General features: G+C 36.2%; 1 protein-coding gene and 1 long non-coding RNA gene across 5 annotated transcripts; one reads left to right on the top strand and one right to left on the bottom strand.

Moving 5' to 3' along the window:
• Window positions 1-510: 510 nt before the first annotated feature.
• On the bottom strand, window positions 511-23758 carry frmd6 (FERM domain containing 6). 4 transcript variants are annotated; one of them, XM_082153872.1, is made up of 15 exons: window positions 23383-23758; window positions 12811-13144; window positions 12297-12387; window positions 11778-11857; window positions 11620-11696; window positions 10866-11052; window positions 9113-9268; window positions 8965-9030; window positions 8769-8837; window positions 8477-8651; window positions 7636-7944; window positions 7391-7513; window positions 5179-5270; window positions 4925-4988; window positions 4590-4789 (listed from the first exon to the last, which is right to left on the bottom strand). In XM_082153872.1, the coding sequence occupies exons 2-15, from the start codon at window positions 12907-12909 to the stop codon at window positions 4734-4736; spliced, it is 1644 nt and encodes a 547-aa protein (XP_082009998.1). In that variant the 5' UTR covers window positions 12910-13144; window positions 23383-23758; the 3' UTR covers window positions 4590-4733. The 4 variants fall into 4 exon arrangements, 3 of the variants coding, with proteins under 3 accessions (XP_082009996.1, XP_082009997.1, XP_082009998.1); XR_014201581.1 differs by having other exon boundaries at window positions 4772-4789; window positions 4925-5016; window positions 23383-23756; XM_082153870.1 differs by lacking the exon at window positions 4925-4988 and having other exon boundaries at window positions 511-4789; window positions 23383-23755.
• On the top strand, window positions 16397-22463 carry LOC309486529. Its single transcript, XR_014201582.1, has 2 exons — window positions 16397-17554; window positions 18667-22463. It is a non-coding gene; the product is annotated as an uncharacterized lncRNA (long non-coding RNA).
• Window positions 23759-24840: the final 1082 nt, after the last annotated feature.

Below are 24840 nucleotides of genomic sequence, written 5' to 3'. Positions count from 1 at the left end.
ATTTGGAAATGTGGGCCTTTTATAAGATGAATTTAAAATTTTCTTTCTTTATTTTTATAAAAACCTATTTAAAAAAAAAAATTGTAAAAAAAAATGTATATAAATTTGATGGAGTAAAAATTTCCAAATGTGGAGTAAAAACATTAATAAACGTAGTAAAATTACATTTGTTTAATATATATATATATATATATATATATATTGTTACAAAATTACATTTTGATGCCTGGGGTCTCTATGTACTTACAAGGCATTTGCCCACCGGCAACTATAGTTGCCATTTGGACTTTTGACTAAGTATACAAAAAACTATATATCTCTTGTAAGATTTTTTTGTTTGGATGATTCCAGAGACCTTCATGATTATGTAGATATATATATGTCAATAAAAAAAATACTTATTAGTAACATGAAAATGGCCTCTCTTTGGGAGAGTTTGCCTTCGCCATGCTTCCTGGAAGTAGGGGTAGGAAGTTGACAGCCTCATGTGACAGGAAGCAAGTGAATACCTTTTTTTTTTTTTTCTTGAAATCCTTTATTTGGTTGTTTGCTTGCATGTATTGAGACATAGAACAAGGATAACATCTAGAAAAATACTTACAAAAGGAAAATGACAACTATTCACTGCGGCAACTATAGTTGCCGGTGGGCTTAAATGGAAAGCTGTTCTTTTGAACTTTATATACATCAAAAAGCTAGCTGTCACCAAAAATATTAAGCAGCACAACTGTTGACATTGGCGCTCAAGAAACATTCCTTCTTACTATAAAGATTAGAATGACAATTCAGCTTTGCCATCACAGGGATAAATTACATTTTAAATATATTACAAAACACAACAGTTATTTTTAAATTGAAACAGGTCTAATATTTCGACATATTACTGTTTTTGATTAAATACAGTCAAGATGAGCATAAGGGACTTTTTTCAAAACAAATAAATCGTACAGATTTACCGACGGTGTACACATATTGAAACAAAAACAATCGTACAATTTAGTGTAGGTCTAAACATGTTTCCAATAAGAAAAAAATTATAATAATTTGAATGTGGCAAAGGGCAAATGTATATCACAGAATTGTATTTTCCGGTTCCATGGCGACAGCGAGTTCGCTTTCTGTCTCGTGTGAACTGAAAAACAAACACTAAACCAGCATGTAAACAAGTGCATTATATTTCTGTTTTAGAGAAACATTAACTTGTGCTAATGTAACAAACATGTAGTAGGCCTATACAAAGACCTAGAACTTATGTTCCAGCAGGGTATACCATCAACTCTTCCAGAATAAAAGACATATCCATATCCATAGACAAAAGCCTATCCAACACCAAAGATAGGCTCATGTTCTGCCATTACTAGGCTATCATTAAAAACAAGGAAATTCTGACACAACTAGTTAGTCCTACAGGGAAATACAACACAAAAGACAATCATTTAGATTTGGATATTTTACTAAAAAAACAAATTTGATAAATTAATCAATTGTTTATTTCACACTAACATAACTTCTTTTGAATTAGCCAAACGTCAAGCACAAATGTCAGTTACTTTATGATGCATGTCGCTGTGCGACACGTAAAATAAATGTAAGAATTAGATTCCATATTATACATATTATATTTAGTATATTCTTATTTCCTAATAAGAAAGATTTTTGCAATCTGTCATCCTTAACTTGTAGGCCTACATATGAGAAATATACTGTTTCTCTGCCTCCTTTCCAAGGTCTGAATTCCTGAAAGACGATAAATCTGCCAAGTGTTTTGTTTCTCCAGAACAGAGGGGCCTTGATGAGCCATTTCACAACCTTGGCAGAGTGAAGGCTTGTGGCGTTTTCTGTTTCTCTATCATAGTTTACACCCGGAGAGATATGATGAGACATCACAGATCTGAGGGGCATGACCTGGACATCATGAGAGCCACTTCAGTTGGAGAGATAAAAATACAACTGGACAACATAAAATGTAATTAATTATCTCATAATGAAAATGATCTGTCCTTTCTTCTGATTTTGAGGTGGAATGTGACCTGAACATCCCAAAATCGTATTATTATTTTTTGTATTTCGAACAAAAACAACAAATGAATTATGCAAACTAATAACCAATAAATTGGTCATTTTAAGAACTGTTTATCAGGGTAATTAAAGAGGATTATGGGAAACTTGAAACTATTGTGTCAGATGTAACCAATAGTAATTACGTTGTAATTCATAAACATCATCAGACAAGGAACGAATCATGAGATGTTATGGAGCACTTATAAAGTACATTTCATCAAAATGCTGCACACAAAACAGGACACAAATACAGGACAGATTTAATTACAAATGAAGGTACCTTTTATTGCAAACATTTGAGGACTTTGGCACCTGCAAGGCACAGAATACACTTTAATGAGAGAACAGAGTCGAATGGGTCTGCAAAGGAACTGGGGAAAACAATTTCATTTTCACATAGGAAATTCCTTTCACAGAAAGGACAAAGTCTAGCTGCAAACATAAAGGGTAAACAATACATGGAGTCCATGTGTGATCGGCTCTTATCTGCAAGCAGAACCGATGCAAGTGTTCAGTCACCATGAAATCCAACAGCAACCAAAATTATTAGACAGTTTGGCCATTTCAGATTCACTGCTGCTTTTCAAAGGGGAAGGAGAGATGAATGTGAAGACAGTTCAGGGCATCTATATGTACTGTACTAGTGTTCAGCTGAACGCACTAAGTCATGACACCAAGACCCACATGCACATGAGCTTTTAAGTGCTGTTCATTCAAAGCCTTTCAAACCACCCATGCAATGAGGAGCATTTAACTAGAAGTGGGTTTCCATGTCTAACTGCACTGATCTATGCAAATTCTTCATGTTTCGTGTCTACCTCCCCTACTGTTCACACACACTCTCTTTCTTGTTTAGATGGAAGAATTGCATGTTGCAACCTTTACATAAAGTTTATAATACTGTCTCCCGTTAACAGCTTAATACTGACAGGCAACACACCATTAAAACACACACACACACAGCAGTCATTCTTTATAAAACTATATAATAAAGACAAACTTCCAGTTAGACAAATAAACAGTCAACAGACAGATAAAGAAAATGGGAACCTCTAAAGGAAGGTCTATGGAAGACTTGACCCGATCAGCATCAGTATCAGCTGTGTGCAAACGTCTCTAAACAAGAGCCGCGGCGGCTTGAAATCCCATCAGTCATTTATCCTGCGGGGCGGCACACCCCGGCATAGGGCCCTCTGATTATGATGCTCACATGATTCGGTGGCCACAATCCCAAAAAGCTCATTAGGTTTAGTGTTATTCTGGGAGACAAGACTGGGGCGTTTCCTTAGAGATGAGGGTGGAAGTAAACAGGAGTGCAGAAACTTTAGTTTTATGTTCTGAGAACCTGCATAGTGAAGTCAAGGCACTGAGGGTTTATTTAGGGCAGCACACACATACATACACAAACACATTTTTGGATACTTTGGTAAGGCAGCTTTTTCTAGATTTTAGTATTTTGGCATTAGGATGGTGCAGATTCTCTTGCTCGTTTTGGATACACACGCGCGCACACGTACTAATTGACCTTAAATAGATAGTTCACCCAAAAATGAAACATTCTGTCATCGTTTACTCACAATAATGTCGTTCCAAACCTGTATGACTTTTTTTATTATGTGGAACACAGAAGAGTCATTTATCAGATTGTTTATGCTGCTCTTTTCCATACAATGAAATTAAATGGTAGATAGGGCTGTCAAACTCCTAAAAATACAACCATAAATCCATAAAAGCTATCGTATGACTATAGACCCTAGTCGGGGTATATCCATATTGAATATAACAGGACAGTTCACCTAAAAAATTATAACCAGTTCACCCTCATGTAATTCCAAATGTGTATAAATTGCTTTCTTCTGTGGAACACAAAAGAAGATATTTTGAAGAATGTTTTTTTTGAAGAAACTATATAGGTTTGAAATGACATGAGGGTGAGTAAATGATGACATAACTATAATTTTTGGATGGACTATACATTTAACACAGATGAAAATGAGGCTGTAAAAGATTGCGCTGTCCTAGAGCACACCTAGATCAAACTCACAACTTTCAAAACTGTTTTATGGACTTATAGGTGTAGTGTTTTGAATGGTGTTAAACAAGAGTACAATCCATTTGATCTTTTACAGCCTAGTTTTCATTTCTTTCAAAAAAGGTCTATAGCACACAAGTCTACTTTTATGATGCTTTTGCATTCTTTTTCATCGTAACAGCTTGGAAAAATGCAACCAACCAGAGTCATCTGAATTTCCCCTTTTGTGTTCCACTGAGGAAAGAACGTCAGGTTTGTATCGAAGTGAGAGTAAGTAACTAATCACATAATTTATGTTTTTCCGTTTACTATCCCTTCAATAATAACATCCTGTAATTTGTTCTGGGGCTCTTTTCAATGCTCTCTGCGTTACACCACGAACTCTGGTTCTGCTTCAGTGGTCATGTGGTCTGTGGTCAGATCTTCTCTGTCCAGATCCAGAGAGAAATACTTGCTGGTTCTCTTGATGGGAAACGTGTGCTGGTTATCCCGGATCCCGGCGCACTGATCCGCAAGTCCCTGGTACCCACAGCCGGCCGGGTCCCCGAGGTCTGGCTCGCAGCCGAACGTATAGCTATGTGCGGTGTCCTGGCAAAGCTCCGCCCACTCCTGACAGTTCCTCTGGAACAGACGAACGTCGTCAAGTGATTGGCTGTGGCGGTCTGTGGAGCTCTGGCCCTTCCTGCCCATCGCCGTCTAATAAAACAAAGACAACAAAACCAACGTCAGCACGTAGGAAACCAACAAGCCGCATTAAAACACAGAAATCACCGACTACACTAACTCTCAACTAACCCTAAAATCTCAGAGAGCGGTTAGCTGTACACTCACATGAATTCACAGATGAGAAACGACAATGCTGTTGGGTGTAGGGTAAGGCTGCCCTAAACAAATACTGTTAAGAGGAAGTGGGGTTACCAGCACTGTTAAAAGAGATTACAGAATTACTCAACAGAAGAATGATACAGCTCAAAATGCAGAGTTGACGTCCTCGGTTTAACTTCAGTGGTTGAGAACTTGAGACAGTGTCGTTCAACAGCTGTTATGCATTGAGTGTGTGTGTGTGTGTGTGTGTATAGTTGCACCTGAGGGAGACACTCGATGCTCTGGCCTCTCATTCTCACTATGGTCTCTGATGAGCTGGATGTGGAAGAACCGACTTCCTTCACCACTAACCCTGAAAAGCACAAACAAATATACAACATACACATACATCATTAACGTAATCATTCTTTCTCACTACAGACTAGAAACAAACTTTGTTGTATTATTTTCATGTTATCGCTGTGAAGCTGCTTTGATGCAATCTGTATTGTAAAAAGCACTATATAAATAAAGGTGACTTGACTAGGGTGCACAGTAACAAAATTAGTAGTTGATCAAAACACCACTGCCTTCAAGCCTTTCTCAATCAAGTAAACACTGATTGAATTTGGATTCTCACACTTTTTGAACAGTGATTTCCTTAGCACTGTAAAAATTGCCATTGCTTTGGGGAATTTATCAATGTCCAAAGACTTTTCCAGGTCTGGAAATCATCATACCGCCATGCCCTTCATTCACACTGGGAAGTTCCAGGACAGCAAGAATTTGACTGACAAACTGACTTGGCACTGAAAGGTCACAGATTGACTCAAATCTAAAGCTAATGCCTCCAGAGATGACACAGCTTGTATTTACACACCTGTCAGCAACAGGTGTGGTCGTTACCTGAACCCACTAATTAAAAGAGGTGTTCTGTATTCTATTCTTGGCTCTGTGGGTAAATCTCACAAAAACGCATCGTTTTTTTTAAACACATTGTTCTGCATTGCGATCATTTGCATCATGGTGTGTGTTTGTGCATATACAGTATATAGGGTACAACAGGGCTAAAGGCACCGTGGGGGAAAAGGCACCTTTGATTTGATTTTCCTCTAAACCACTAGATGGCACAAAAACATACCGCATCACTTTCCAAAACATCCTTTTTTCAAGATGCACGTGAAAATTTGTCTGATCTTTGACGCGATCGCAGGCAGCAGCGCAAAGTTGATTCAGTGCTAATTTGATCTAATATTTGATGTTTTTTAAAATGTTGTAGATTTAAGTAGATAATGAGAATCGATTAAATTTATATTTTGAGACAAAGGTCAACTTAATGGTTTTCAGTTTTGTTCAAGGTAAATAAACAATAACGGAAGAATATGTAAAAGTATGGTATTTGGGGTAAAAGGCGCATCTGCTGTCAGGGCGAAAGGCACAGTAATTAACATGATAATAAATATCAGGCTGACTTTTCCATTTGTTGACATGACATGGTTAGATTCAGATGGTAAATATCATATTTTTTTTAAATATGATTGTTTCATTATGAATATGGACACCCAACTTAATATATGATATTAATCATATCATATGATAAAATATAATTTATTGTTACTACTGTGAATCTATATCAAATTATTAAGTGCTTTCAGAATCTTTACTTTAAAAAAAAATTTAGTTTCTGTATTTTTAAAATATATTGTTATATTAACATTTTAATGACAGTATATTTATTGAACAAAAAAAGCATTTTTTTACTTATCAAAATAAACAGAAAACTGGTGTAACTTGGCTAAAGTGATTGTTTTGAACATTATTAAAACATATTTTAGCTAAAGTATTTGTATAAATACTGTGTGCCTTTTGCCACGTGTGTGGAGTAAAAAGCCCACCTTGCCACCTCAAATATTTATACGTTTTTTTAACAAAATGAACCACTTTTATGATTTATTTCACAGAAAATCTATTCCTCCATCAATGTTCAATACAAACATATATATTTTTTCTGCATTCATACACTTTGGGAATGTTTTTTTCTTAAGGAGTGCCTTTAGCCCCGTTGTACCCTATATATATATATATACACACACACACACACACACACACACACACACACAGTAGTCAACATTTGAAGTGGATCAAAACCTTTCATCAAAGTTAAACATGAATTTTGAACAATCAATCAAGTTGTCTTAGGACAACTTTGATTAACTTTTTTGATCCACTTCAAATGTTGACTACTTATATACTATATATATATATGCTGATTTGATCATGAGAAGGAATGTTTCTTGAGCACCAGTGTTAAAAACAGTTGAGCTGCTTAATATGTTTGTGGAAATGGATCATTATTTTTATTAATAGAAAGTTCAAAAGAACAGCGTTTATTTAAAACAATAGTTTTGTAACAATGTCAGATTCTTAACCGTCACTTTTTCAAGTTAATGCATCAAGCCTAAACTATTAACATAACATAACCTGTATGCATACCGGAGCATCCGTTGTTCTGTGCTGACAGCATGTCCTCTGTAATGTGGATACATAGTTCCTGGCTGAGTTCTAAATCATGAAGATCTTCACACGTTTTTGGATCATCAACCAGCATCTCAATCTCTTAAGAAAAACACAAACAAAGATTTGATCAATGCAGCCATTTAATCATACAGCATTTATTATTAATAGTGTTATTACTAATATAATGAGTCTTTGAGTAGCCATTTAACTGTGTCTCCTACCGTCTTCATCCAGGCAGTGCTCCTTGCTGCTGCTCTCGATGCCAGACGTGTGTGTGCTGGCATGACTGGTGTTGGAAGATGAGTGTGCTCTCAGCGGTCGGTGGGGTGTGTTTGTAGGGGTTCGGAAACTGTCGGTGTCGACGCCGGATGTGCGGGAGCTGCCATGACTTGTGGTGGAGTGTCGTGAGAAGGGATTGGGTCGTGACGTGCTGCCAGCACTGCTGCCGCTGGCACGTGAACGCTGCTCCAAATGATCCATGTCCGCCTCCAGAGCATCACTGATATACGACTCCCTGTACTGCTTCTTTTCTGAGAACACAGTTTAATAATGTCAACCATATACTCCAGGTCCTTTGCAAAACAAAACAATAATAATTTCATGACAAAAAAATTCATGCTGCTGAGAATGACTTTGTTGATATTCATTATCTTGTGTCACGTGTGTTGAGTCAGTTAATTGCAGTGTTATTTAATTTGATTATTATTTTGAATTAGCATTTATTGTTATATTTTTGGTTTTCATGATCATTTTACTTTCATTTTTAGCTATTTCGTTATTTTTTTATATAAATATTTTATTTCAGTTTTAGCTTTTAAATTGTATTTATTTCCAGTTAATAATTTTAGTTCTTCAACTTAAGCTTATTTCAGTTTATTGCCAATTAGAAAGTTTTTCAACTAGATCAATTATGTTTTATTTTATATGTACAGTATATGCCAATAACTTATGGTTGCCTTATCTGTCTGTATATCACAGATTTCATGTACATTTCAACTATTAACTTCTGTTACATTTCAACTATTAACTCCTGTTACCGTATTGTGCATATTTGTAAGATACCTTCATTTTCCTCTAGTCGCCGAACTTGTTTCAGCACAGGCTGTAGGTTCATATACAATCTGTGGCTGTTGCTGAGCAGCTGCAGGAGGTGTCGTGAACGCAGAGGACAGCCTGTGTAGTAGATGAGCTTCCTGGCTGAAGGCAAACCATCGGGAAGAATCTCAAACCTCTTCCCCTGTGGAAAGGAAACGGGTCAAAGGTTGATTCATCTGAAATGTAAACAGTGACCCTAATAGCACAGAATTATACACTTGACATTTAAATCATACTAATAAAGTACTGTAATACTGACCACAAAAACCAGTTTTCCCACATTGGTCCAGGGAAAATCATATAAGAGTTGCCTGACAGTTCCCACATTCTAAAAAAAAAAAAATCAAATTGAACCATCACAACATAGAAATGCACAATATATATATATTCGAAAAGAGCAGTATTTCTTGCAGTTTGCTGTACAATCTCACTCAGTAAGTGTTCAAACAGCATACCTGGAAAATCTGAATCCCACGTAAGGTCAGTCCCAGAGATAGAGAGGCCTCTAACTCTTTCTTATCCTGACAGAAAGAAAAATTTTCATTATGTTCAAAATCACACTGCATGTGCACTTACACAAACTGTCAATAGTTCTTCTCTGACCTTGTAAAGGCGGTAATAATGAACAGTCACGTCGTCCAAGAGCGCTGCTTCCTTTATGTACTTCAGCTGGGCCTCTGATGCTGTAAGGGCAAACTGTTCTTTGTGCATGTTTGGAATATGACGGAGAATATAGTCACATCCTCTCTTAGAAATTACCTAGAAAAGAGAGAACCAAAATAATAATAAAGCACACCTTTTGACTGATAAATTCACTGGTACGTGACTTTCCGGTATGGTTGATAACTGCATTTTGGACATGAGATTGCACTCACTTAGACATTTAATACAGTAGAATATATTTCATCTGATCAAAATAATAAAAAAAAAAAGTATATTAACTAAATAATTTATTAGTTTTCCATGACTTTATAAGATTTTAATTTCCATAATATTAAAATACAATCATTTAAAAAATAGTTACTTGCCAGTAGTTTAGTAACTTTGTTAGGAACACAACAAAATTAAACATATACATATACGTGTGTGTGTGTGTGTGTGTGTGTGTGTGTGTGTGTGTGTGTGTGTGATGAGTGTCACTGGGTGATTGGTATGGTAATGGGTCTGAGAATGATATGTTTGGTCTGTGCGGAACAGATCTGCTACGTTGCTGCTGTTTTTGCTGCAGCAGGGCAAGTACAGGACTTGCTACTGCCAATACATACACGACACACTGCTGTGAGCAAGACAAGCTAGGAAAAGTGGGTTTCTGAAAGCGCGTTTTAAGTATTTGAAGGTATTTGAAGGTTGAGCACGCAAGCTCATGGGCTACTGATACAGCAAGAAACAATCAGCTGTGCCCTATAGATAATGATGTGATTACGAGCAGGTTGAGTTAAATGACCTATTAGCCTTGGCCATCTAGAGTTTCATGACAGAACTTTGCATTCATATATGTATGTACAGTGTGTATGCACACACACATGCATACATACATAACATTTTCTCAGTTCACCCATCAATTGCAGGTGACCTTACCTATAGCATCCCATACGAATTTTTTTTTTTTTTTTTTAACCAAAATATATTTTAAATATATGCTAAATATGTGTTGTAACAGTGCAGCTCAACGTAAATGTATTTAGTTTAAACCTTCATTTACCAAAATATATTTCAGAATGTATTTCAGGGGCAAGAAAATACACTTCCAATCTTATAGTAGCCTATATTTAGGCTAAATGCAAATGTCGATGGAATAGCCTACTAGAGATCAAAACGATCAAAAAAGATTTATAATTTAATAATGTAAAAAAAAAAATTTATATATTGTGTGTGTATATATATATTTGGATTTATACAAATATACCGCAGATTTAGTCCTAGTTGTCAGCCTTGGCTACAGTGATGTCCCTGAACACAAGAATCCTCAGCACAGTGCTGTCAGCAGTCTCTGTAATCTGCCAGTTCTACAGCACAGTCTATCTCTGACTGCACCATCCTGCAGTGAAGGAGCGCCTCACACCATGTGTGTCCAGATGATAGCACAGCTCAGCAAGCCTGAAGCTAATGCACCCAAGATTCTCTCTAAAAGCTTTCAACTATTTTTAACATCAATCCCCTACATGCACTGATAAATAAAATGTTTGTTTTTTTCCTACAAAAAGCTCTATTCAATGATGCTGAAATATTTAGGGACATCACAGTGCAGCCCATAAACCACACACAGAGGGCGGTCGGAGCGAACACGCGTTTAACAAGCTTGATCAGCATAATGATTCATCAGGAAGTAGTTTAATGGGGTGCTGTGCAGACTTACCCAGGAGGGGAAATAAGCTTCCGGCTGAAAATAGGCACCAAAGTGTTTGTTCCGTTTGAAGTTTCCCAGGTCAGCCTGCAGCGCAAATGCAGCCAGAAGGAAATAAGCCTCTTCTCTCTGGATGCACTGAGACTGCAGTACCTGCTTCCGCAACTGCCAATAGTAATAATACCGTGCCATGCGATCGCTAAAACAGATAGACACATATAGAACAAATTCAGTCATTTTTCTATAGATATTTTGAATGTTTAAAAAGTTTGGGGTCAGTACGATTTATGCTTTTGAAAGAAGTCTCTTATGTTCACCAAGGCTGCATTTAATTTGATCAAAAATTAAGTAAAAACAGTAATATTGTGAAGCATTATTACAATACAATAATTGTTTTCAATTGTAATATATTATAAAATGTAATTTACTACTGTGATGGTAAAGCTGAATTTTCAGCATCATTATTCGAGTCTTCAGTGTCACATGATCCTTCAGAAATCATTCTAATATGCTGATTTGGTGCTTAAGAAACATTTCTTATTATTATCAATGTTGTAATATTTTTTTGTGGAAACCTTAATACTTCTTCCCAGAATTCTTTGATGAATAGAAAGTTTAAAAGAATAAATCTGAAATAGAATTTTTGTAACAATGTATTTGCTGTCACTTTTGATCAACGCAATGCATGCTTGCTGAATAAGAGTACTTAAAGAATCTTACTGACCCCAAACATTTGAACGGCAGTGTAGATGTGTAGATGTCTCACCTGATAAGTCTTCCATTTTCAACATAATACTGTGCTCTGAAGTGAACGATCATTGGAGGTCCAAACTGGTCAATTCCCTGCAGTTGGTAAGAATTCTGTCAAAGTGTGCAAGAACAACCAAAAATTCCCCCAAGAAAATCAAACTGTTTGCATGATACCTTGCTGGCTTCCCGTTTCCACTCTTTTGGACAATATTTTGACAGCTTCTGTCCCAGCTCCATATATATGTGTTCATTATCTAGGAGAAAAAGCACACTTAAAATACACAGAAACGCACATGCATTTAGGTCTTTAATGTGTGTGTATATATGTAATGGATAATGTGGGAAAATTACAAACAGCATCCAGTGATTAATTACAGCAAAAAAAACCTTGACAGGGTGATCAAGACCCCAATGCAAAGCAAAAAATGCAATAATAAAATTGCCAGACCATATATTATCCCCAAAATTTTATAATTAAAGGAATAAATGGAGAAAAAACATTATTATTTGAGTTGAAATTATTTTATGAAGAGAATAAAGACACAACACAGAGTGATACAACAGACCTGAAACCCCAAGGATGGCAATATCAGAAATCTTTGACCTTGTGGGGACATTTTTTGGTTCTCATGAGGAAAACAGCTGATTAATCATAAGTGTGTATGTGTGTGTGTGTAGTTGTGTGTGTCTTACTCTGAATAACACTGAGGCCAAACAGATGACAGTCCTTCAGTCTCAGCAGATCACAGACCTGCACCAACAACTCCTGACACACAGTCTTAACCTGAGAGAGAAGAACAGAGAAAGTATGAGAGATCACCCGTATTACAGAGAAAGGGAGGATATAGTGTGTGTTTTTCAGTGGCGGAACAGGTTTCACTTTTCAATGGAATTTTGTTTATATTATTTAGTACTCAAAAAAGCAGCTTCTCAAACTCTATTAAACCATGAAATTACTCAACAACAAAAATTAGTGCTGTATTTTTACAATATTTAATAGTGAGCTCAGAATGCTCCTTGCGGGATGCAACATCGGACCGGGACCCTAAATGACATGTTTAGAGCATGTTGTCTATCAAAAACAATCTTTGCATATGATTCAAATAGATAAAGATAATTGTAATTGCCACATTTTTTATGAAATCATGGGAGAAGCGTGCAATCGCCACTGGTGTGTGTGTCATTGAGTGCATGGAGTTGTACTTACACTGACTATTACGTTGAGCGTTTCATCATTCGGGAGGAACACACACACACACCGGCGGTCCTGCATCATCTTGTTATTGTGGAAAGTCAGTTTGTTCATCTTTAAGAGGCTGCAGCCTGTAGATTCGTGCCCCTCACTGGAGCTCCACCCCTGAGCACCTCCCAGTCACAATGGGTTTAGATAATTTAGACACACACACATAAAAAAAAAAAAAGACCATGCACGCGATCCTGCGACCAGAGAACTTAAACCTCACAACTGTTTCAAACCAACAGTTTCTCCTGCATCAACACAGTCACACCACACAAACACACAGCAGATCCACCGTCAGACTCTGAAAAAGATAGAAAGACAAAAATAAATTACTTTAACAGGCGTACAACTAGAAACATCATGCATACTGGCAGGCAGCTCTCCAAATATTTCACTGAAACATTACACAGCTATAATTTGCTGGATCTTGAAGGGAACACATAAGACGAGATAAATCTCTTTTTATTCGCAAAACAGAAAACAAGGAAAGCTGTTTTTGATAGTGATGGACAGTTGTGTGTACATGTACATTCCACACGACAAAACTCACATTCTGTACTCTGCATTTATATCTGGGTAGAAAATATGGTGCACTACAAATTTGTCACTTCTTTCTGTCATTTTATTACTCATTTTGAGCATTACAGCATCTTTTGTCAAGTATAATGTACTGTCAGCTGGTCATAAAGCTTATATAAACATTAAAGTTACTGTTCACGATAACTGTACATTATCCCTCTTATTACATGGCTGCTTATCAAATAAACGCACAGACATGTAATATTGATAAGTGTTGAAATCATTTCATTTTCTCTTTTTGTAGATTAAACAGTCCATAACAATATTAAAAACATTCTGCATAACAACATGGCAAACGATATTCAATATTATTGATCTGACTGCACTGACACTATTTGACAAGAACTGAACTGGATGATGACATCACTGTTTTCTGCAGAGCTGCTTTAAAGCAGAATTGAACTCATTTAATAATTGATGATCTTTACAATGGAACTGAAAAAAACACTGAATTGACTGAACAATAACACTTTTTCTTTCTTTTTTTTTTTAGAGCTGCATTACAGCCGAATTGAACTATGTTTGCATTATTGAATTATTTGTCTGTTGATCACAGTAAAAGCTTATTTGAAACAATCTGTATTGTATGAAGTGCTATAAAATAAAGGTAACTTGACAAACACAAATACAATATTAATTTAGCTTAAATATTATGTTATTAATCTTAGTTCTTACCTGATGTCACAAACTTTAACTCATGTTAGGATTCAACAACTCTCTCAGTGATTTTAAATATTTTGGGACATAAAATCCACCTGCTCAGTGATTTAAGATATTTTGGGACATCTGCCTACACAGACATGAAACACTAAAAGACTGTCATCTCACCATCTCTGTCTCCATCAGTATCTGTGATACGAGCAATTACTAAAAATTACTAAAAATACGCCATATCAAATTAAAAGGAATATTACATGTTATTTTCAAACATATTTGTGTATATAAATCAACATTTGCAGAAATATACTTACTATGATCAAGTTGACATATGTTTGAATGTAAGCTTAACATATCAAGAATGGATTGCCTTAAACCTCACTCTATCTATAAAATAGGTCAGAAAATAAAAATCAACTATATGAAAGTCAGTTTAGTCCTGGGTTTAGTTTTACAGCAGAATAAATTAACCTCATTACTTCAAACGTAGATTTAAATTATTTTCTTTAACAACGTTAAGTATGCTGCCATATTGCTCCACTAATTGATATTAAAATATTCTTTGTAGTTTGTGGAACTGCATACACTGCTAGAGCTACATCTCAGCTCTCTTGGCTGGACTTTATTAAAGCTTTTTCTATTGTAATAATAAAAGAAAAAATGTAAGTATATTATTTTGAAAAAAATCAGGCAAAATGCAAAATGGAGTAGCGAGAAGACTTTGCATGAGAGAGAGACAGAGAGAAAAGGAAAATGTGCAGCAGTCAGGAGAATTCCACCCAACATCTGCTTCTCATTCCAACAATAGAGGCCTTTGATTCTCTCTCTCTCTCTCTCTCACACACACACACACACACACACACACACACACACACTCTGCTGCACTTAATTCAGATGTGTAATGTTCATATGCATACATCAGATGACAATGACGTGGATTTTGGCTTTTCATATTATAGTTAGGAGTTCATAAGGGATCGACTTTAACAGGTTTCTAGAAACATTGCATGCACTAATAGTTGAAGCCAAGCAGGCAAACGGCTCAAGAACAGCCATAAAATCATATAATATATGACTTGACTCATCAAAGTTACATTTTGAGGCCATATTAATCTGGCATTGCTAAGTAGGATGAAAACAGAATGGAAGAGAGGATTGCATGATTCCACAGTTTGTCAGGATGTGTGACGTTATGCGTGACGTTATGTGCGCCATTTCTTTGCTGAAAGGAAGGAGAAACTTCCTGGATTTTTTCTGAGACAAATAAAACCCACATAAGTATAAAGGTTCCCGTCACAGACTGTTATAATTTGCTACAGTATTAAGGTCTATGTTACGCCTGTCATCCCTGTCATCCCGCTGTAAAAGCTCGTTTTGCCTCAAGGGATCAAATCTTACCTTATCTTAAAAGACGACTGCTGAAGTGCTGGGGTTTAGCTTTTACAAGCAGTCTTACATCATCCACAGCGCTTTTACCTCTTGGAAAGGAAACATTTAGAACCAATGCAGACAGAAAGCCCTTCTAGAAAAGTGGTGGAAAATTTACTAAGAAAGATCTAGCAACAAACAAAGCAACTAAGCAAGCATGGTAGAATGAGTGGTAAGGAAATGCCACCGATAGGTGGAATCCGCATGTCCGGACCTGCTCAGACACTGTTGGTCCACAGTTATTTAGTGTGATTCTAATCCCAGACACATTCCCCTTTTCACATGCACTGAACTGTTCCTTCATGCCACAGCAGAAGACACAACCAGAGGAGTAGTTGGTCTTACATCATCTGAATCTGTAGTACACCTGTTATTAAATTCATTGTAGAAAAATCATTGAGGAAAGCAGATTTGTTCTACTTAAACATAACACAAAAGATACGGAAAGACTTTGGCATTAATCCAAAATAATAAAGGATAAAAAAAGGAGTCAGGAGTCAGTCTATGCAGGTGTAAATAGTCCAACTTGAGGTCATTTGATACACTTATGTTTTCTGCCAACTATGATACAGCTTAACTGTTATTACTTATAGGGTAAATTCAGGTTGATAAATTGGGACACTTTTTGCCATTGGGAATAGTAGTAATGTTTTAAATATGCAATATGTTTCGCAATAATCCAGCAGTAATCCTCTTCCAAATTAAATTTAGCGCAAATAAAATAAAATAAAAGTAAAATGGACCAGATATAGAAAAAATATTTTTTGAATTGTACTATGCTTTGTAACTAACTACACAAATGTCTTTTTATAATATAACCAGTCACTGTAAAAAATGATGAGTCTTATTATTTTCATTTTTTTTTAAATGAAGGTGATCATTAAAAATATTGTGTATATTTTATTAAGAAAATTGTGGTTCAGTGTTTTATTGAAAATATTGAGAACATTTCACTAATAAAACCAAGAGATACATTTTCCAAAATGTTTTAAGGAAACAGAAACAGTTTTGAGGCTTGAATTGAGGAACTGATAAAATCAAGGAAATAATAAGGCTACCTATTTATTTTAAGAGAATTAGCTCAATTCTGCGGTTTTATTTAGAAACAATTGTTAGTTCCCAGCATGCTTTGCACATGGCTGGAAATGGAGAGTAGCCTAAATATCAGTAAGTAAACAACAGTAACATTTTTTACATTGTAGTAAAACGTAACCATAAGATCTTTGTCTAGATCAACCGTGGATTGAGTAAACGCATAGATGACTTTCAATATGACCTAATTTCAGGTTAAACCATTTTAAACCACACCTGTCAGAATAATTACTGAAAAAAGATCATAGAGTAATTTTGTGTGTGTGTCTTTGAGCATTAATATGCTTTTTTAATTAAAACTTTAAAAGACAAAATAAAAGACATACTTAGTCCTCATAAACATCTCAATCTATGTCATGTACACTACCGTTGTTTTTTGTTTTTTTTAAAGAAATGAATACTACTTTTATTCAGCGAGGATGTATTAAATAGATCAAAAGTGACAGTAAAGACAATCAATCATAATGTTACAAAATGTTTCTATTTTAAATAAATGCTGTTGTTTTGAACTCTATATTCATCAAATAATCCTGACAAAATGTATCTCGGTTTCCACCAAAATATTAAGCAGCACAACGGTTTTCAACGTTGATGATAATGTTTTCTGAGCACCAAATCAGCATATTAGAATGATTTGACAAGGATCTTGTGAAACTGGAGAATGGGTGCTAAAAATTTATCTTTGCCATCAATAACAAATTACCTTTTAAAAGATTTAGAATATCATATACAAAAGCTTTATGGTTTCAGGTTGTTTTTAAGCCATCCACACACTACAGCGCTGTGTGATAAAGTGACTCAGTATATGGATCATCAGATTACTTTGACTTAAAAACATCTTTAAAAGCTAAAAAGTTAATGATGTATTAAACACAAAAGCTGCGGGCTGAATCTGGATATTAGGCACCAAAACAGTACCTTTAAGCAAGACACTGAACCTAAAGTATAGTATAGTGTTGTCAAAAGACCCGGTACTTCGGTACCAAGTCGGTACACATTTTTTTTAAACGTCACGGTACCAGGTTTTCTCAAACCCGGTACTTGATGCGCGTGCATGCCCGAAGCGCGTGCAGTTGCGTCCTCTTCATAAAAGCGCTGATGGCGATCGGCGGTGCTGCTGCTGATGTGGTGCTGATGTTTTTTCGCGTGCACTGCAGATACGTTATTTCAAATGGCGCGCGGCAAGCGCGCTCATAATAGAAGCGGCGCGCTCGCTTTTCCATGTGCGTTCACGGATGTATAGCAACGACAGACGCCACGGGACTGACGGGAGTACAAACGCTTGTGCGAACTGCGCTCTCTATGACGACGAGGAAGTGTGACATAGGCCTATTAATTGATTTCTAGCCCTTGCATTAGCTTTACTACTAGATATATTTATGGAGATGTGAAATAAAAAGCCGTCATTAATATCAGTCCGTCAGAAAAGCAGTTCTAGTCTTATTCTTGGCTGGATAACTCTTAGCAGGTTTAAAAAGCCCTTTTAAAGTTAAATATGAATACAGTTTTGGATTAAATAAAAGTATAGTCAAGTCAAATAAAACATATTTTATCTCCTGTATAGTTTGGTGATGCTACAATAAGATACCATTCATTAACATCACTTAATGCGTTATCTAACATAACACATTGAGTGAACAATATATTTTTACAACATTAATTAATGTTTGTGAATTTTATTTAATACAAAACACTTGATTGGTCATGTTTGTTCACTTCATTCATTGTGCATTAAATAATGTTAACAGAAATAATGTTAACTTTTGATTTTAAAAATGTATTTTTAAATTAACCCCTAAAGGAGAATAATTGCGACAGTATATAACTATTGTTTTTTTTTGTTAGGTCATTTTATCTAATGTTATCTAACAAATGGAATCTTATGTAAAGTGTTTTTAATACTACAGTTTCCATCTTTGTGATATAGCCTACACTTTAATATAATTATGTAAATTTAATCTAAATTAAGCTTTGGTACCGAAATTGGTACCGAGAACCGTGGATTTTCACTGGTATCGGTACCGAATACTGAAATTTTGGTACCGTGACAACACTAGTATAGTATAGCCAAATTTTTTATACAGCCTCTATCTTCACTGTTATTACGTATAACCATTTTTCAACCGATACAAATTCTTTTCAAGTTCATTAATAATATTAAATGAGTCTTTACACAGAGACTAATGTGTTACAGTAATACATTCAAATAGAGCTTTTAGACAACATACTCTGACACAAGGATGATGTTAACACAGCTGTTGGAGAGGCAAGGCAACACAAAGAACTACATACACACCACATTAAAAGGACAAGGATGCTGCACATGCAATAACAACAAACCTACAAACAATAGCAGTGTCAGCTTAACCCATCCAAGCGAGCCGGGAAACTAATCCATCTTAACCACTCCTACACTGCAACTGAGACAGCCAATCAAAGTGCATGCTTTCTTTAAAATGTAAAAAAACAAAAAAAAAAAAAACATGTCAGGTCAGGTGGGAGATACAGTTTCTTCAATCACACAGCATGTTCATGAAGAGTGAGATCATGAAGTCATGCTCACGTAGGTGCATACGGAGCATGACCTTTTTTTAGAAAAAAACTATTATTAACCTGGATTTTAATGTCTTTCTCAACAGCACTATTTAGGTGGCCTATCTAGATTCAACCCGGCTGCAACCTTTATGTTCAGGGCCGTAACCACTATAGGCAATTAAGGGGGACAAGTCCCACCAATAATTAGAAATGCCCAAATTGTTCACAGAAGACGAGTGCGATTTCCAACACAACGTTTTATGCTCTATGATCTCCCAGCGCTGTTTCAGCTGTGTGCTCCTATTCTATGGCTTATGGTAAATTAAGAGCTGTCAATCTGAGCTCAGGGGCCGGTTGCATAAACTGCTTAGACTAGTCTTAAAAGTTAGCCATCTATTTTTTTTTTCTTCAAGACTGGTGCTTACTTTTTAAAGTCAGTTACATAAAAAGGTTGATCTGTCTCATTTGAATCAGAAAAGTAAGACTGGTTACCTCTTGACTAATTTCTAGCGGTCAAATTAGTTCTTAAGCTACAGTCTTAACACATAGTGGCTAAGTTTATGCAACTGGCCCCAGATCACACTCCAAACAGTGTCTGACTGGTCTCTACTCTCTACACATCGTCCCTCACGATACACAAGTTTCCATTGGTTGAACTTTCAAATGACGTTGGAAAACACTGCGTCATGATCCCGGAAGTCCTATAGCTTTAGCCAAGCAGCATGTCATGTCACTCCAATGTTTTATGTTGTGTTTGGTCTCATCTGAGACCAGCTGCTCTAAATGAAGATGTGTGATCTACTATGGTTTACTAATGTTTCGAAGTTACAAACCAAAATGTGCCACAAAAACATTACACGTGTGGTGGCAGCGCTTTTTCATTCAAATACTTAAGCTACTTGGTTGGCTATAGTTTGGTCTCTGACTGAAACAAATATCCTTATTGTATTCTGCTAGTTGAGACCTTTTCAACAATTTATTTTTAACAATTTACAGATCACATTTTCAGGTAAAGCAGTTATTTTTTCACACTATGAAAATAAAGCACTTCTAATATATCTGCAAATTGTTGTTAAGTGATGGTCATATTCCCTATATTCACTGTAAAGCCAAGCTTCTAAGCTTTAAAATTACACTAAAATTAAGCTTTAAAATTACACCTATTTTGTGTTGGTTAAGGAAGTGGTTGTTGGGTAAAGATAACTTGTTTACACTGATATTTCAGTGTTTCAGTTTGCTGTAGATTTATTTTGTTTGTTTATAATTTATATTTATGTCCTACATTTGGAAAATATTTTCATTAAATGATGTTTTCAATGTGGTTAATTATATTATAGGTTATTTATTTTGTGTGCGTTCTGATCTCAGAAAAGTTAGTGCAATGTTTGCCGGTATCACTGCTTTATGCGCGCACTGGAGAGCTTCATTTATATTTTAAATACTCATTATTATGGTTTAGTATTTCTCCTCCGACTAATCAACTAATGGCTTAAATGAACGACAAACAGTCGACTAAGAAAATCTTTAGATAGAGCAAACCCTATCATTTACATGATTCATGTAATTCATAACTGAATGTGACAAGACAAAGAACGTTTTGCGTTTTCAACACAGACATAAAAATAAGAGTAAATGCATGCATATTTTAAAATAAAACATTATCTGCAAATAGTTTAAATTGATTACTTCATAATTAGACCTAGAACTTAATTTACCGTTCTTAAATTTCTCTATTCCCATCAATCCCTTTTAATCCTTTAATGATTTAATTCCATTAAATGAAAAGACCAATTATTTTGCTGATATTCTTCTTTTCTATTTAGACGTGAAACGGCTTCTCAAAAAAGAAAAAAAATGTAGGGCCAGACTTGATTTTGTCCATCGGGAACTAACTGGATTGTTGGGTCAGATTGCTATTGCTGCGACATCATGTGATTGACAGGTTGTCCCGCCCTCATGCCATTAAACACCTCATCAGAGAGGAGATGAGATGTCACTGCAAGAGGAGGGGCAGTTATTTTGTTCAATTATAATGTGTAAGATTTGTTAATGATCATTTAAAAGAAATATTCCATAAAAAAAAATTGAATTGTCCATTTTGACTTCATGGTGACCAAGTATTTTTAGAGACATTTCCAAGTCAACGTAATTAGATGAGCCATTTTCTCCAGAATCGCGTAATCACTCAGCGGTTTGCACACAACAGACAAGTTACACCAGAGAAGGCAGAGGAATCTTTACTCTCTGGGGAGAATTCTTTTTTTGAACATCTATTCTAGCTGCCTTCTGGCAAATACGACGAACACACCCACAAACACACGCACAAATGAAGGGCAGCTCAGCAAAGAAAACATCCTGAGGTTAAAAAAAAAGGAAAGGAAAAGAAACAAAGGAGAGCAGAAAATACTTCCTGTCACCAAACCACCACAAACAAACACACAAGGCAAATTTAACATTATGCCCGGCAAAACTAGACCTCATTATTCTTCAGGGCACGGCATGAGAACACACACAGGATGTGACTACAGACAGACTCAGACAAACCCGCATCTAACTAAACACACTGACGAATCTTAAATGACGAAGTTGATTTGACACGTTTGGCTGGCAGGATGGAATGCTACTCTGGGTAAAATCACAAACAATTTGAGATTCAAATGACAAAGTGATCATAAACTTGAATGAATTATGGGTGATCATTGAATACTTAAACCGTTTCAGTCCGGAGATTAAAGAAGCAACATTAAACTATAGGCTAAGTCAAATATACAATTGATCAACAGCTCAAAATGTTTTTAATCTTATCTCTCAATGAGTTATTGTCAAGGGGCCAATGGAAACGATCCCCCTGGTGGTAAACAGAATGATTGCCGTTTCAGAGGCCTACAGTTCAACCTTACAAACCTATCAATGTGTAAAGCGCATTAAAGATTTTCAGTGCTTATAGAAAATCACTGTAACACAAGAGAGGATAAACGTGAGACCCTTAAATCCCGGTCGGTGTAGAGTTGCACTGGGCTAATATTAAACCCGCCCTGACCGCAAAGAGGAAATTGTGAACATTCCTGAATCCAGAAGAGACGAGGAGAGAGAGGGAAAATAAGAATAAATTTTTCCGATTCATGTCTTATTGTGATGCATTTAACCTGCATGTTCTGTTGAGACTGAGATCACTTCCTGATTGTTCGGGGTCCCCATGTTGTACATATAAAATTATGACAATCAGCCTAAGTGATTGCTACCCAGCATAGTAATAGGCTAACCCTTCTATTTATTTTGGGGTAAATTTGAACACACTGTTGAAAAATATAATAAATAATAAAATATATATATATTAAAAAAAAAATTACCTCTTCCAATGTACACCAATCACGCAAAAAAAAAAATGTCTTCATGTATTCATGTTTAATATGTGAAATCCCAAACTTACATAAGATGTTTAAGATATTTTCTGAAACATTAAATGTTCTCGCAAAATTCAATATCAATAGCCAATATTTTAATATTAAGAATATTTCTGAGAAATAAAACATTTATCTGGGTCTCAGATCCCATACGGAAGTAAGCATGCCAAGGATGCTCCAAAACGCAGTCTAGGTGGTGGGCAACACATCAGGTTTTGAGACACAGCCAATGGTTCTTATTACAGCAGACCTTAACTTGGCCAAACTCCACATTACCGCGTTGGGCTGACTGGGTGCTATAAACCAACCCAAGTACCAACACATTACTCCCAAAATAGCCAGTGGTCAGTGGATGCCATATTATGGTCTAGAAGTAGACTGATTTGAGCTTTAAAAAGCCCTTACAAAAATTAACATGGTAATCATAGTTTGCCTCAAAATACTACAAGCAATATCAACTAACGTTACCATAGAGAAACAATGCTTTTAGAATCGTGTCACTTTGCTGTGAAACATCTCTGAAAGCGGTGGCTAATGCCAAGTTACCACAGTTTTACTATAGTAACATTAACTTAGTAGTAGCTGGCTTCTTGGTGTAAACTATGGTTCGTTACCATGGTAAATTTACAAAGAGGAGTGCAAACACACTGCTGTGTTTTGGTCAAGCTCCATCGAATCTAGTGTGTGTGTGCGCGCGCGCGCGTGTGCGTGTGTGCGTGCGTGATTTTGCGGGCCAGCGCTGCCACGTAGAATAAGTTATTTGGGAAATGCAAGGAGACTAAACCCTCTGTACATCCTGACCGCCATAAAGATGAAATAATAAAGTTAAAATATCAAAACTCACCTTTTTGGTGGCATTAGTTCTGCGTATTCCCAAAGTATTCCCAAACACACCTTCTTCCATGTAACTCTTGCTTTGATTCCTCTACAGCGCTCGCCAGTCTAGCACATAATCCCGAGCTGCGAACTCAACCCCATCGGGCTCCCCAACACTCACAAATCACTATACATGTGGAGGGAATTTCCCAACCGTGTGTAGGAGGGGTGACAAACACAAAAGGAATCGGCCGGAAACGCGTCTGTTACACGGTGTCTCTTTCCCTAAATTTTTAAAAGCAACGCAGCGGTTGTGAAATCTTTGTGCGATCGAGGTGTTTACATTTAACCAAGCGTGTACGAAAGACCACCCCTCTGCAGCTGACGTTGGTAGCGTCCACGGCTTGCTCAACATACCTTTCCCTCAGCCTGCAGGAGAACCGACGAATCCTGATACTAAAGCGAGGGCTTACATTATAAATATTAATGAGGTCCTGTAGACGTTGCTTAGTAACCCTCCCGGAGCGTCCAGTAACGTTTTCAAGTTAATATTAATGAACCAAGCCTTCTCTATGAAAGGATTTGTGTTGTGCAGCCAATCACGTAGGCGTATTAGGCAAATGTCACGTTACTGGATTAATATTCATGAACTAAATCTTCACTGTAGTAGAATTGGTTCATTCGACGCGTGATGAGAAGATAGCCAGTTGTATATAAAACTGTCTTAAGAACTAGTTTGATCAACTAGCAGTAGTTGGTTGTAATCAGTCTTACTTTGGGATATCCAATTAGACTAATATACTTTTTATATAACTGACTTAAACAGTTATGAACAGTCTTAAAGGGATAATTCACCCAAAAATGTAAATGGTGTCATCATTTACTCACCCTCAAGTCGTTCCCAACCTGTAAAGGTTTCTTTCTTTTGTTGAACACAAAATAAGATATTTTAAAGAATGTTGGTGACCAGACAGTTGACGGTAGCCATCGACTTCCATAGTATTTTTCCCCTATAATATTTTTTAACATAACATTCTTTAAAACAACTTCTTTATGAGGGGGAGAGTGGATAGTTGCCAAATCATTTACATAGATAGATCACTTGAAAATACTGTATGGAAAATTAGGAAAGACTTAATTTTCAGCATTTTATTTTTCCCAACTTTGTCATCGCTTGATGTGTTGTTGTTTTTATCATTAAAATGTCTAAAACTTATATATATGCCATTGAATAAATGTGCCACTGAATTTTGTCAATGTTTAGTTTAGGAAGATTAGGGTGGTGAATTGTGTTTGGGCATTAGGGTTAAGGTTTAGTCTCACTCTTAAGTTTTCGGGTTGGGATTGCAGAGTTTATTGTTTACACTAGAGTTAATACACCTTTGCTAAGTGAGAAGGGGTGAAGGGGAAACTAAAGGGGAGAACAAATGGAGACTGTTTCAGGTCATGACCCTGTGTGAGATTCTCAAGAGTGTGAGAACACACA

The sequence above is a fragment of the Leuciscus leuciscus genome, assembly GCF_965113295.1.
Source record: "Leuciscus leuciscus genome assembly, chromosome: 22".
In the NCBI taxonomy this organism is placed as follows: domain Eukaryota; kingdom Metazoa; phylum Chordata; class Actinopteri; order Cypriniformes; family Leuciscidae; genus Leuciscus; species Leuciscus leuciscus.
This window is presented reverse-complemented; position numbering and strand designations above follow the sequence as displayed.